This window comes from Stegostoma tigrinum, chromosome 47 (genome assembly GCF_030684315.1).
Source record: "Stegostoma tigrinum isolate sSteTig4 chromosome 47, sSteTig4.hap1, whole genome shotgun sequence".
In the NCBI taxonomy this organism is placed as follows: domain Eukaryota; kingdom Metazoa; phylum Chordata; class Chondrichthyes; order Orectolobiformes; family Stegostomatidae; genus Stegostoma; species Stegostoma tigrinum.
The window spans coordinates 1506631-1521511 of NC_081400.1; the positions used below are offsets into that span (position 1 = coordinate 1506631).

At 43.6% G+C, this 14881-nt stretch overlaps 1 protein-coding gene across 1 annotated transcript in view; it reads left to right on the forward strand.

Annotated features, from left to right (window-relative positions):
* Window positions 1-13736, forward strand: part of LOC125449746 (potassium/sodium hyperpolarization-activated cyclic nucleotide-gated channel 4-like) — a 34908-nt gene extending 21172 nt beyond the window's left edge. Inside the window, exons 7-8 of the mRNA XM_059642971.1 lie at window positions 12924-13155; window positions 13644-13736. Of these exons, the coding sequence (XP_059498954.1) occupies window positions 12924-13155; window positions 13644-13736 (325 nt within the window). The remainder of the gene's footprint in view (window positions 1-12923; window positions 13156-13643) is intronic.
* The last annotated feature ends 1145 nt before the right edge of the window (window positions 13737-14881 follow it).

Below are 14881 nucleotides of genomic sequence, written 5' to 3' on the forward strand. Positions count from 1 at the left end.
AACTGTAGTGTGGTCTGCCTGTACTATTGTGATAGGAAACTCGTGTGTAGTCTTGTTTATAGTCGGGGTAGAGGATTAGCTAATTGAAGAAACAGTCATGAATTTGATTAAAACTGTATGGTTTGTGGATATGGTGATAGAGCCTGCCTTGCAGAAATATTCTAATCTGCTTTTATGGAGTGAACTTTGAGTCTGTTCTGCTAGTGTTCCACAAATGGGAGAAAACTATTGGAGAACCAGAGAAGCCTGAAGGAGTATCTTTGTCATGGCCTACAACTGAGGGACAAGAGACCAAAGTGACCAATGTAGTTAAATAAGAATTTCAGGAGTGTCACAACACATTGAGACACGTTTCTTCCACACTCTCTAGAGAGTACCTTAGTTTCCAGTTGTAGCATTTATACATAACATGATGACTGACCCTTGATATGCGTACGAAGTGTTACTTTTGTGATTGGCTTTCCCCGGTATTGGGAAGGATGGGTCTGACTGTATTTTTGTAGCATGCTGCAGTCAGTGTATTAGCTGGCCATTGTGGAGAAGCTAGATGCAGAAAAACATTTTGGACCACAAATTGATCAGCCAGTGGTCTGCTTGTAACACTCCTGTGGATCCTGTTGTCTGGTTCCCCAAGTAAACTCTGTTATTTGGCAAAATGCTTCATTTCCAGGGTTTTCAAACATGGAGACAGTCTAATGGTGAAAAGGGCCATCAGATCCTGCCTGAATATCTAGAGGGTAACCTCTTCTGTATTGCTTCCTTGATGCGACTTCGTGGGGAAGAGACCATTGCCCCCAACCTGCTTTTCAAAGGCAGATTACAGGTCTGGAAGGTGCAGTGGTTTTTCTTCCGGTTCATGCCGAGTATGTCCTGCCGAGAAGGACTGTGCCCTGTGAGGGCTGTTTCCACAGGAGGACACTGGCGACAGAAATAACTACTGTTGGAGGGCCGACAACATGGTGACAGATGCTCTTTGGTCTGCCTGGAGCTTGTTGGTTGTACTGTGCAAAGAACTGTTGAGGACTGAGTGTTAGACACTGGCACATCCAGGATCCAGGGCTGTGCTAAATCTTGGAGTGGCTGCTGCGGAATCTCGAAGCGAAAAAGCCATTGTGAAAAAGCCACTGCACTTCGGGGCTAGAGATGGCAAAATCTGTTGGGTTTTATGTGTCACAAAGTCAACCTGTGAGGGTAAGTCTGCACTTTATACACTGTATTCAAAACAACTGATATGTATTAAATTGTATGTAGCATCTGTTTGGAACTGCTGTATAATGGACAAATTTCATGACTGAAATACATTTTGGTGGGGGGGGGGGGTGCGGAGGGGTAAATGACATGACTGTATTAGAAGCTAAGTGCCATGGGGTTTGAACCCCTCGTAGCATTGCTGTGTGTTGTTACATTTTGCGTACTTTTCATTGTAATTTCTCTTAAAATTACTGATTTTGATTTATTATTGTCACTAGGTACAGTGGAAAGTATTGTTTTGCATGCATTACAGGCATATCATACTTTACAAAGATCATAGGGTGATTGAACAGAGTGAAGAATACAAAGTTATGCCTTCAAAGAATGTGCACAAAAGGTGAGGTCAACATTAGAAAAGGTTCATCCAGAAGTCTGTTCTTGAACCTTTTGGTGCATTTGTTTAGGCTTTTGTATTTTCTGCCTGATGGAAGAGCTAATGACTGGAGCAGGAGGGGTCTTTGATGTTAGCTGTCTTGCTGAGGGAGCAAGAAGTGTAGATGGAGTCTGTGGATGGAAGGTGAGCTTGCATGATGGGCTGGGCTGTGTTCACGACCCTCTAATTTTTTACGGTCCTGGGCAGTACCAAGCCACGATGCATCCAGATTGAAGCTTTCTCTGGTGCATTGATAAAAGTTGGTGAGAGTCCTTATGGATATGCTGAATTTCCTTAGCTATGAGGAAGAAGTAGTGTTGTTGTACCACCTTGGTGTTGCATCACTGAGTTGTACAGGATAGATTGGTGATTGTCACTCCAACTTGATGCTGTAAACCATCTCCATGTCTGCTGTCTTGATTGTAGGTAGGGGTGTGCCCTCCTTGCTTCCTGAAGTCGATGATCAGCTCCTCAGTTTACTGATATTGATAGAGAGATTGTTATCTTTCCTGTATTCTGCGTCATTGTTTCACATCTGGCCTACAACAGTGGTATTGTCAGTGAACTTCTAGGTGGAGTTCAGATGAAATTTGGCCGCACAGTCACGAGCGTGCAGAGTACAGTAAGGGGCTGAGTATGCAGCCTTGTGGGGTCCAAGTGTTGAGGATTGTTGTGGAAGAGGTGCTGTTGCCTGTCCTCACTGCACCCTCTGATTCAGGAAATTGAGGATCCTGTTGCAGAGGGTGGAGCAGAGACCTAAGCCTCGGAGTTTGGAAATTAGTTTGGTTGGGATTATGGTCTTGAAGACTTCAGTCAATAAGTAGAACCTGATGTAGACATCCTTGTTGTCCAGATTTTCCAGGAATGAGTGTAGGGTTAGGGAGATGGCATCTACTATGGGCTTGTTGCACCAGTAGGCAAATTGCAAGGGATCAAGGCAGGCTGGGAGGCTAGCGTTGACAGGATCCCTGACTAACCTCTCGAACCACTTCATAATTAGAGATCAGCCACCAAGTAGTAGTCATTGAGGCATGCTGCAGTGTTTTCTTTGGTATGGGAATGATGGGGTTTTCTCGAAGTAGGTGGGGACTTAAGATTGTAGCAAAGAGAGGTTGGAGGTGCCCGGTTATACTCCTACCAGCTGGTCCGTGCAGGAACTGAGTGCGCAGCTGGGATAACTCCATCTGAAATACTAATTAATGTTCTGGACCAGTTTACCTGGATTTGGTAGATTTGCCTGAACCATGCAAACAGACCATTGTTACCAAATGTGACAGCTGTTGGGCAGAAGAGAAAATAATGCCAGTTCTGGACTTGAAATAAAAATTTCTGAGAATACTCAGGTCAGACAACAGCTGGAGAGCAAGAAATAAGAGTTCAGAGTGACTCTGATATGAATGTTCAGGGCCTGGCTGCGGTTCGAGTGTATGTTAATTAGTTCTTGTCTGGACCATTATAAGCCCTGCTTCTGTTTGAGAGACTGCACCTTGTTGCATAGAATTATGAAAAACCGGAATGTTTGTGTTGGAGTGTGTGTGTTTTGTTATCTGAAATAAACTTTACTCTTAATTAGTCCTCTGCTTGATACGGAAGCGATTCTGTAGAAAATGAGAATTGGAGAGGGGGAATAGGTAAGTAGTGATGCTCCTAACACCTTGTTGAGGGTACTTTACTAAAGCAGTGTTTTCCACTGCCACCCTATTTTAAGGTTTGAAAATTATGGCCTCTGTGAGACCAGGGACTGATCTGAGTTGTGCAGTAGGGAGGAGGGGAGTGGTGTCAGCAAACTTCTCAGATTTTTACTGGATTTCACGGATTTTGGAAGTGGTGGAAATGGTGGCTTATGATCCCTTTTAGATGTGGATCCTGGTGGGGTGTAAAGTGAGCCCCAGAAAGGACCCTGTTGGGTTGGAAGGGGAGAGCAGTGAGAGTATCAGTGCCATTGCTCGACCCACACTTCCCTGCTTTGTCAGCCTTCCGCAAGGACTGGTCCGTTTTGTCTGCCAAAATATCCCTAATGCCCACGGCACCTGCCCGTGCAATTGCACAGCCTGTTTTCTCCCATCCTTGCTTATTATCAAAGGCCCTAGACACACCTTCCAGATAAAGCAGCAATTTACCTGTACTTCAGTCTAATCTGATCCATATTTGCGACTCTCAATATCTCCTTTACATCATGAGACTGGGTGGCTGCTTCTTGGAAACTGATGGCTATGCTTCCCCGGTATTTTGATAACTGAAACAGGTTAGATGAGAGATTCTTGATGTAACTTCTGCTTCAACTTCGTCAGACAATGGGTTACTGCAGTGATAATGGGAACCGCAGATGCTGGAGAATCCAAGATAATAAAGTGTGAAGCTGGATGAACACAGCAGGCCAAGCAGCATCTCAGGAGCACAAAAGCTGACGTTTCGGGCCTAGACCCTTCATCAGAGAGGGGGATGGGAAGAGGGTTCTGGAATATATAGGGACAGAGAGGGAGGCGGACTGAAGATGGAGAGAAAAGAAGATAGGTGGAGAGGAGAGTAGGTGGGGAGGTAGGGAGGGGATAGGTCAGTCCAGGGAAGACTGACAGGTCAAGGAGGTGGGATGAAGTAGTAGGTAGGAAATGGAGGTGGAGCTCAATGTGGGAGGAAGGGATGGGTGAGAGGAAGAACAGGTTAGGGAAGTGGAGACAGGCTGGGCTGGTTTTGGGATGCACTGGGGGGAGGGGACGAGCTGGGTTGGTTTTGTGATGCGGTGGGGGGAGGGGAAGAACTGGTCTGGGTTTGGGATGCAGTGGGGGAAGGGGAGATTTTGATGCTTGTGAAGTCCACATTGATACCATTGGGTTGCAGGGTTCCCAAGCGGAATATGAGTTGCTGTTCCTGCAATCTTCGGGTGGCATCATTGTGGCACTGCAGGAGGCCCATGATGGACATGTCGTCTGAGGAATAGGAGGGGGAGTTAAAATGGTTCGTGACTGGGAGGTGCAGTTATTTATTGCGAACCGAGCGGAGGTGTTCTGCAAAGCGGTCCCCAAGCCTCCGCCTGGTTTCCCCAATGTAGAGGAAGCCACACCGGGTACAATGGATACAGTACGCCACATTGGCAGATGTGCAGGTGAACCTCTTCTTAATATGGAAAGTCATCTTGGGGCCTGGGATGGGGGTGAGGGAGAAGGTGTGGGGGCACGTGTAGCACTTCCTGTGGTTGCAGGGAATGGTTACTTCCCTCAGTGGGTTACTTCAGATGGTCTTCCTGCAAATCTTATGATTGGTTCAGGACATTTATCAGAACTTTGTTTTGGTTTTATAACTCGATCAAGCCATAAAAGCTAATGAAGCAGAAAGAGATTTATGACGTGACTTATTTTCCTTGAAGTAAGGTAAATGTTCAGGTCATACATCAAGAGGGTGTTGACTTGAAGTAAATTGGACAGTGTGGTAGCTCCAGGAACAAGTTGCTGCATTCCAAATGAGGAATCTTGTGTAAAATCACTGAATTCTGTGGCATTTGGTATAAATTTGCTGGTTGTTGGCACACCTGATGTATCATTTGGTGTAATGTAGTTCCATCTTGAGTATCTGTGGATGGGAGATTGGTCATCATTAATATGCCCCCTCTTTTAGTGGCAGACCATTCTATTTTCATGAACAAAACAGGAATGCGGTGAGAAAAGTAATGAATTGAGTATTCTGTGAAATGTTTGTTAACTTAATTTGTATTGGCCCTTAGCACTTGTATGTTACAGTGCTGCCAGGTTCTCGGGTGTTATTTTGCTTTGGTCTGAGGACTTTAGATAGTATTCCTTTAGAAAAGCCAGACTTTCAAAAATTTGTGCACAGACATTTCCTATGATGGATGTTGCAATTCTGTGCCGGCAACGATTTCTAAAGAGGCCTCTTGTCCATCATTTGTTCTGCATGGCTTTTGTTTTAGCGCATTACTCAGTTTTATGTTGATGTGGCAAAGGGTCATAGAAACTGTAAATTGGGTGCTACTGATCAGGGCTGTCTTAATTAGTTGGCAATTTCTCACTGGCTGAGGTTTGCTTTTCTTTCATTTATGTTTAAGGGTTTTTTTTAAGAAAAACACTGTTAATGTGTTTTTGATACTCTATATGTCAGTGTAATTGATTCATTCAGGGGTTCTCCATGCAGTATTGATCTTGTGCTATTTCACATTATTGGGATGGAGGTCTCTGCTTTTAATTAAGAGAATAATGGAAAAGGCTCAGATTGTTGTGAAAAAAATGTAAATGACTTTCTCAACTGGAGTGCTTTGATTTATGTGCAGAATCAGAGCTTGCCATGGGGTGAGATGTTGAACTGACTTGGAAACTGTTGCAGGTATGGTAGTGATCCTTGGGCAATTGTGCATAAGTAGCACCATCACTACCTGTGACCACCTTAAACAGGGATCTGTTACCCCCTTGTAGATTTTTTAAAAGTTTTTTTTTGTCATAAAGTCGGTCTGTTGTGCTATCTGATTAAAGCTGAATTAACTGCAATGGATTCTGCAGTTTTAATAAACTAGTATTTATGTGTAATGCTCAATCATCAGTACACAAAATGTAGTAGTCAATTATAAAAAATTTAATTGCAAAGCACTTGGAAGATAATGACAGGATCAAATAGTCAGTGTGATTTACAAAAGGGAAATTATGCTTGACAAAACTACAGGATGTTTTTTTTTGAGGATTTAACTATTAGAGTTGATGAGGGGGAGCCAGTGGATATGGATTACTTGTACTTTCAGAAATCTTTTGATAAATAAGAGATGAGCATATAAAATTGAAGCACATGGGATGGGGAGAGCACATGAACATGGATAAGTAAATGGTTGGCAGACAGAAAACAGTAGGATTTAACAGACTTTTTTCCCCCAAGTGGCAGACAGTGACGAGTTGGGTACTACAAGGATTAGTGCTTAGAACCTAGCTAGTCACAACATATATTAATGATTGTGAGGAAACACTAATAGCTCCAAGTTTGAAGATGACATAAATCTGAATGGGAGGGTAAGCTGTGAGAACGATTGCAGAGGTGCTTCAGTGTGATTTGAACAAGTGGACAAATGCGAAGTACTTGAAATATAATGTGAATAAACATGAGGTTATCCACTTTAGAGAACAGAAACAGGAGGGCAGATTATTATCTGATTAATAAAGATTGGGAAACTGGAGGTGCAGTAAGACTTAGGTGTCTACACACTTCAGTTGCTGAAAGTAAGCATACAATGCGCATCACATAGTGAAGAAGGGATATGGTATGTTGGCCTTTGTAGCAAGAATGCCTTGATGCAATTGCACAAGTCCTTGGTGAGAAGGCGTCTGGAATATTGTGTGCAGTTTTGGACTTGTTTAATACTGTTGTTACTGGAGTTTAGAAGTAAAAATTTTAACGGAACCAGACATCATAAAAATAGGAAGGATGTTCCTAATGACTGGGGAGTCCAGAACCAGGGGTCACAACCCAAGGAAATGGTGTCAGCCATTTAGGATTGAGTTAAGAAATTTCTTTATGTTGGTCGTAGTGAGCCTGTGGAATTTTCTGCTACAGAAAGCGATTGAAGTTAAAGGATTGAATGTTTTCAAGAAGGAGCTACATACAGTTCTTGGGATTAAAGGTATTTAAAGATTTGGGAGAGGGTCGGAGTAAATTGCATGTTCATATTGAATGGTAGAGCAGACTCGAAGGACTGAGTGGCATACTCCTTTTTTCTATGTTTCTGGTACAGAAGGCTATTCAACCTCCTAATTTTACTTGGTAAAGTAGTTTTTATTCCAGCTTTCTGAGCCATTTCAAAAGATGACATAAGCAGATTAATGTGTTGAAGTTGAGAATATGGTCGCAATTTTACCGTTGAACTGAAAAAATTGGCAAACTGTAAGTTTTTGTTTTGGAAATGCTTTTGATGAGCCGACTTTTCAGTATGATGTGCTTCTATTTCATCTTTCCCATTCTTGTTGTAAATTGCTGAAAAACTACAATTTTCAATAGTTCCTGGCTAGCTGTTGGAAGCTGACCAGTTCTGTTGAATCAATTAGGGCATGTTCTTGTGCTGTTTGGCAGAGCACTTCATAGAAAATGTGCTAAGGACTCTGAGAGAATTATAGCCCCTGGCTGACCGACCCCCCTCCCCCCCCGCAAAAAACCAAAACACGACTGGGGTGACCCGATTCTGGAGTTGTGGAAGACAAGTGTGTGTAGTCCATTCAGTGGATTGCAGCTATTTCATTTCAATCAAACGTTCATTTTTCAAGGCCTTTCTGTAAAAGATGCCTCTTCCCCCTCTTTCCACCCCTCTTCCCCCTCTTTCCACCCCTCTTTCCACCCCTCTTTCCACCCCTCTTCCCCCTCTTTCCACCCCTCTTCCCCCTCTTTCCACCCCTCTTCCCCCTCTTTCCACCCCTCTTCCCCCTCTTTCCACCCCTCTTCCCCCTCTTTCCACCCCTCTTCCCCCTCTTTCCACCCCTCTTCCCCCTCTTTTCACCCCTCTTCCCCCTCTTTCCACCCCTCTTCCCCCTCTTTCCACCCCTCTTCCCCCTCTTTCCACCCCTCTTCCCCCTCTTTCCACCCCTCTTCCCCCTCTTTCCACCCCTCTTCCCCCTCTTTCCACCCCTCTTCCCCCTCTTTCCACCCCTCTTCCCCCTCTTTCCACCCCTCTTCCCCCTCTTTCCACCCCTCTTCCCCCTCTTTCCACCCCTCTTCCCCCTCTTTCCACCCCTCTTCCCCCTCTTTCCACCCCTCTTCCCCCTCTTTCCACCCCTCTTCCCCCCTCTTTCCACCCCTCTTCCCCCCTCTTTCCACCCCTCTTCCCCCCTCTTTCCACCCCTCTTCCCCCCTCTTTCCACCCCTCTTCCCCCCTCTTTCCACCCCTCTTCCCCCCTCTTTCCACCCCTCTTCCCCCCTCTTCCCCCCTCTTTCCACCCCTCTTCCCCCCTCTTTCCACCCCTCTTCCCCCCTCTTTCCACCCCTCTTCCCCCCTCTTTCCACCCCTCTTCCCCCCTCTTTCCACCCCTCTTCCCCCCTCTTTCCACCCCTCTTCCCCCCTCTTTCCACCCCTCTTCCCCCCTCTTTCCACCCCTCTTCCCCCCTCTTTCCACCCCTCTTCCCCCCTCTTTCCACCCCTCTTCCCCCCTCTTTCCACCCCTCTTCCCCCCTCTTTCCACCCCTCTTCCCCCCTCTTTCCACCCCTCTTCCCCCCTCTTTCCACCCCTCTTCCCCCCTCTTTCCACCCCTCTTCCCCCCTCTTTCCACCCCTCTTCCCCCCTCTTTCCACCCCTCTTCCCCCCTCTTTCCACCCCTCTTCCCCCCTCTTTCCACCCCTCTTCCCCCCTCTTTCCACCCCTCTCCTTGGTTGCAAGGTCTGACCACAGTGTCTCATCAAATACGGGCTTTCACCTTTCATTCTTGTTTCAAAGCTTATCTATATACTTAATAAACATAAATTACAGAAGTACTTTGATTTTTTTTTAACAGGCTAGTCTGTATTCATTTTATTACATTCCTCTCATTACCAATCAGGTTGTTTAATTTTTGGTGTTATGTGGTTTAGAATGCTTACTCCTGACCCATTCAGTTCGGATATTTATATAAATTTCATGTGTCCACATTCAGGACCAAGCCCCTGAATTCAGCTTTTGAATACTAGTGTATGGGACTAATGTACTTCTGACGTTTTCCCCCTTTGCTATTTCACGGTGTTAATATCTTTTAGAATAGGAAGAATTAATGATGTGCTTTAAGCAATAGACATGAATCATAGAGGGGGCATTCTTCCCAAATTGTAGGCTGGCTTTGTGCATTATTCAGGTATGTGGATTTGTTTCAAAGAAATCAAAAGTGGAAGGAAAGCCTGTGGACACCTTGCTTTAAATCTATCTAAAGACTGTTGGAAGTACAAACTTGAAGTGTTAGCCTATAATTCTAAAGTAGTGAAACATTTCGTTGTGCTGACTCTGCTTGTTGTAGCCCTTATTGTGAGCACCATGTCCCAGTAGCTCCCAGACATATTAGTTTCCAGCTGACAATCCTTTTTTTTTTCATGGAAGCCACTGGAAGAATTCCATCCCTTCCCATCTTGCTAGTTCTACACTTGAGACTGGTTCATGTTGAATCTTAGTGTTGTTGCACTATAGTATTCTCAATGGCCTGTACTTGCTTTACCTGAAAATTAGCAACTTAAACTTGTCTGTGAATTTTAATTCAGAATTCCTCTATATTTGCAATCTTGCACTGTGTGATAAATTGATGCTTACTCATGATCTTCATTCGCCTTGACTGTTTTAAATTCATTAAATTTGCACTGTTTTTGTGTGAATTTACAGGATTAATGTAATGATGGGGTATGTCCATGGTTGCTGAGGGAAAGGTGGAGAGAACGCAAGCTATAACCACCATCTTTCAGTCAACTTTGGGTATAGGGACAGTGGGGGATTACAAATGTGAAACACACTTACAAAACAACAGAGGAATAAACCCGATAATAAACAAGTACTGAAATTTCTGGAAAACCTCAGCAGGTCTGGCAGCCCAGTGAAGAGAAAGCGGAGCCAATGTTTCTCTGGAGTGTACCAGAAGTGTTTAACTACACATTTTTTCCACACGTGCTGCCAGACCTGCTGAGCTTCCTCTCACCTATCCCCTCTTCCCACCTCAAGCCGCATCCCCATTTCCTACCTACTAACCTCATGTTGCCCCCTTGACTTGTCCGTCCGTCCTCCTCGGACTGACCTATCCTATCCCATCCCTACCTCCCCACCTACACTCACCTTTACAGGCTCCATCCCCACCCCTTTAACTTGTCTGTTTCCTCTCCACCTATCTTCTCCTCTATCCATCTTCGATCCACCAACCCCTGTCTCCATATTTATTTCAGAACCTCGTCCCTATCCCACTTTTCTGATGAAGGGTCTAGGCCCGAAACGTCAGCTTTTGTTCTCGTAAGATGCTGCTTGGCCTGCTGTGTTCGTCCACCTCCACACTTAGTTATCTCAGATTCTGCAGCATTTACAGTTCCCTTTATCTCTGATATGAATTTTTTTTTCACAAGCAATTTCTGTCTTTGCAGATGCTGGTGTTAGGTTCGTTATCTCTCTGGCAATCAGAAACAGTGATTTTAGCGTTCTTTTTGATTAGCGACAAACCTAATAATGACCAGGTCAATCACTGTAATAGTTTTTAGAAATGTAAAAAGCATAACATTAATTCTCGCATGAAGCAACGTGTGTTATTAGGGAGAGCCGGTATGGACCTTTTTTAAAAGCCTTTCGGGTCTAATAAATTGATTCAGTTCCTTGAAGTAGTAGAGGGCTGATGAAGGAATTATTATTAACAGAAGGAATCTGTTAGTATGTCACACAAATTTAGGAAAGATGTCAGGTGCTTAGGGGTATAGAGGAACTTGAGGGTTGAAAGAAAAGAGAGATTTTGGCATGTTCCTGATAGTTAATGTTCCACTAACAGGCCTGTAGTTCCTTGGTTTCTTCCCCGCTCTTGTGTAGCAGAGTTACATTGGCTAACTTCAATCCACTGTCACTTTGGAGGAACTAGAAAATGGTGGAAAAATATAACTAGTGCATCGACTGCCTCTAGCTGCATCTTTTAGAACCCTAAGATATAAATCTGCAGGTGCTTCATCAGTGCCTTCTGTCCAACGTAAACTTAGAAGTGGGGATGTTTGCTGGTGATTGCATAATGTTCAGCACCACTTGTGACTCCTCAAATACTGAAACAGTCCATGTTCAAATACAGTAAAATTTGAACAGTATCCAGGCATGGGCTGACAAGTGGTGAGTAACATTTGCCTCACAAATGCCAGGCGATGATCATCTCCAATGAGAGAATCCAGTCGATGCTCCTTGATATTCAGTGCTATTACTGTCACTGAACCCTCCACCATCAACAGCTTGGGGGGCTTATCATTGACCAGAAACTCAAATGGACTCCCTACATAAACACATTGGTTACAAGAGCAAGCCAGAGACTGGGAATCCTATATGAATAACTCACCTCCTGACTCCTTTAAAGCTTGTCCACCATCTACAAAATACGAGTCAGCAGTTTGATGGCCTACTCTCCAATTGCCTGGATGAGCGCAACTTCACAACAACCCCCAAGAAGCTTTACAACATCCAGGACAAAGCAGTCCACCTGATCGGCATCTCATCCATAAGAATCCACTCTCTTCACCGATAGTTGCCAGCAGTGCATGCGATGTGCAAGATGCACTGCGGAAATTCACTAAAGATCCTTCGGCAGCACCTTCCAAACCTGCGATCACTCCCACTTCAAAGGTTAAGGGCAGCAGATACATAAAACACCACGTACAAGTTCCCCTCCAAGTCACTCACTACCCTTATTTAGAAATATTTTGCTGCTCCTTCACTGTTGTTGGGTCAAAATCCTGGAATTCCCTCCTGAAAGGCATTGACAGTCTACTGCACATGGATTGCAGTGGCTCAAGAAGGCAGTTCATCACATCTCCACAAAGGCAACTTATCGGAGGGCAGTAAATGTTGGCCCAGCCAGTGACTCCCATATCCTATGAGTCAATGAAAAAAGAAGCCCATCAGACTCTGACAGGGTCACTGGACCTGAAATGTTGACTCTGCATTCTTTCCACAGTTCCAGACTTGCTGAGTTTCTCCAGCAATTTTTTTTTTCCGGTTCTGTGGATTTGTTAGTAACTGGTTCCTGAAGTTTTTCCAATGCATTTTTTTTCAGCTGAAACCAGTTATCATAAGTTCCTCGTCTTTAACTTAAAAGTACCATAAGTTGCTCTCTGATGAAGGGTCTAGGCCCGAAACATCAGCTTATGTGCTCCTCAGATGCTGCTTGGCCTGCTGTATTCATCCAGCTTCACACTTTGTTATCTCGGATTCTCCAGCATCTACAGTTCCCATTATGTCTGATCATAGGTTCCTCAGTCTTTTAGCCCCTTAGTTTCCCCCGTTGTCTGATATGAAGTTTCTGCTCCAAGGAGAGAAGTCAGAGGAGAATGTTAAGGGGAGACTTACCAGGGAGTTCCAACAGAGGATACTCGTGATAACTATTATCAGAAAGGAGTTAACTTTCTTAGTTTTTTTTTAAAGCAGTATCAGTGCCTTCCCTTAAAAGTTGGCGTTGCATATTTGAGTGATGAAACTTCAAATGAAGCATTGATTCTATAGACTCTTCCTAAGCAGAAACACAATTAAAACATTAGTATCTTAATTAAAATAGAGTACTTACATTGTCTTAAAATCCTACATTGAAATAACTGCTAAAGTGCATTTTTATGTTTTTAATTATAATCTTCAACTTACAATAGCGTCTGTTTTGGGGGCCTGCCAGTTGTTGTGTCCAGTGACTTATGGGGCAGTGGCAGCCTCTTGGGGAATGCCGTTGGGCAACGGCTGTGGTATGGCCTAGGGCAAATAGTGTCTATTGAAAGCTGTCTGGGGCCTGTAGGTGGCGATCCCTGGTACAGACCTTGGCCAGTGATGTGTGGAGCAGGGAGAGGCTGGAAGTCTGAGAAGAGGAAAGGTCGCCACACTCATGAAGTAATTCAGATGCACTGCATTTGACAAAGTTAAAACACATAGTGCAATGCTCAGCAAAGTTTGTGATCTTAACAGTAAAACCAGGTTAAATGGGCAACTTTAAACATGGACTCCAAGTGGAGAGTGAGATGAAATTTTGGTTCTGAGGCAACAGTGCCCACTGTGGAGTTTCACTTGAATTGCAACAGCTGTGTTCCTGCTCTATCAAGAATCACCCCCCTCAACCTTGTGATGAAAGTTTCAAAGTTGTGAAATACAATCACAAAAGGAAAAGGTTCGGAAAGCCCCTCAATGTTTGAGGAAATATTTATCCCTCTCTATCTTCAAATAAATTCAAACAGATCTTAATTTGATGGCCACATATCACTATTGATGTCCCATTCTGATCCCTGAGACCTACTGTACCAGGTTTGGTAGAGGACGTCTAGATAGGCTTAGTTAACATTGTACTAAATGAATGAGCATTGGCTCCCTTTTCATTTACACAGGTTGCTATGCAATGCCAGTACCTGATTGATGCAGTTGTCCTGTACAGGGTTGGTGAAACAAAAAGGCGCAGATCCAAGTTGTTTGGATTTTAACTGGTTGCATTAGAAAATGTCAAGTAACTATTAGCAGACATTCAAGCTTTTCCTTGGAGTTTCTGCCAGTAGACTCAAATCTTCTGTTTTGGAAGAAGAAAACGTAGAAATTTTTTGCACTTGTTTGGCTTCCGATCCAGCTAACAAAGTAAGTTCTTTCATATAAGCCTGAAGATAAAGGACAGTAGATAAGCTGTTGATATGTCTAATGTTGAATTATGTACTACGTACTACAAGATTCATGAAACTGTAGAATGTGGTGGGCAATTATCTGGTAGTGCCCTTTCAAACTGATCCACGTAATCAAATCCCAGTCTCTTTGGCTTCCTCATACTGTAATGCTCCTTTCCTCAAATCAAAATATTTTTAAGTTCTGTTTGAACTGCAACGAGAAATTCAAATCAACCTCAAAGTTTGTTATTCTAAGTTACCTTAAAGTTAATTTGTAATGGTTCAAAATTTATTCTTGGGTAGTAAGATTGTAACAAACTAAAAATGATATTCATGGTTTTAATGAAATCTTCATTCCAGGGTATGGTTGTCGCTTACATGACCAGTGCTCAGTGACATCCTGATTTACCCTCCAGCAAGAGTGGTGACTCCGCTTCTTGAACTGATGCAGCCTGCAGGGTGAAGGTGCTTCCACAGTTCTCTTGGGAGTTTCAGAAGTCCTGTTATAAACTTGAAGTTATAAATTAAGTCACCTGACGACCTGAGCACCAGTGGCTTAGATAAAAAAATTTTGAGCTCCCAAGTTTCTCTCAGAAGATCACTCATTATCGCTGAATCACCTGGTGAATATGTAATCACTTTTACCATTGCCAGTCAAAAAAAGGAAGATTTGTAACTCCTGCCAGTTAAAATACCCAAGAGTTGTCCAGACATCATCCATGATAAAATGATTTTCTATAACATCATATCACACCCTTAGTATCCCAATGAATTTAGCAAATTGCAAAATGGTATGTTTAGTGTGATGCTATCAGATTAAAGTTTTGGAATAGCTTGTCAAAAAAATGGCACAAGAATCCTGGTGTACTTCTGATGAATTCTTTGTTTTAATTTTTACATAAGATAGAAATTCACACTGGGACAGTGACCTTTAGTTTTGAATGGAACTGTTGAAGCTGGTCACAACATTGCGA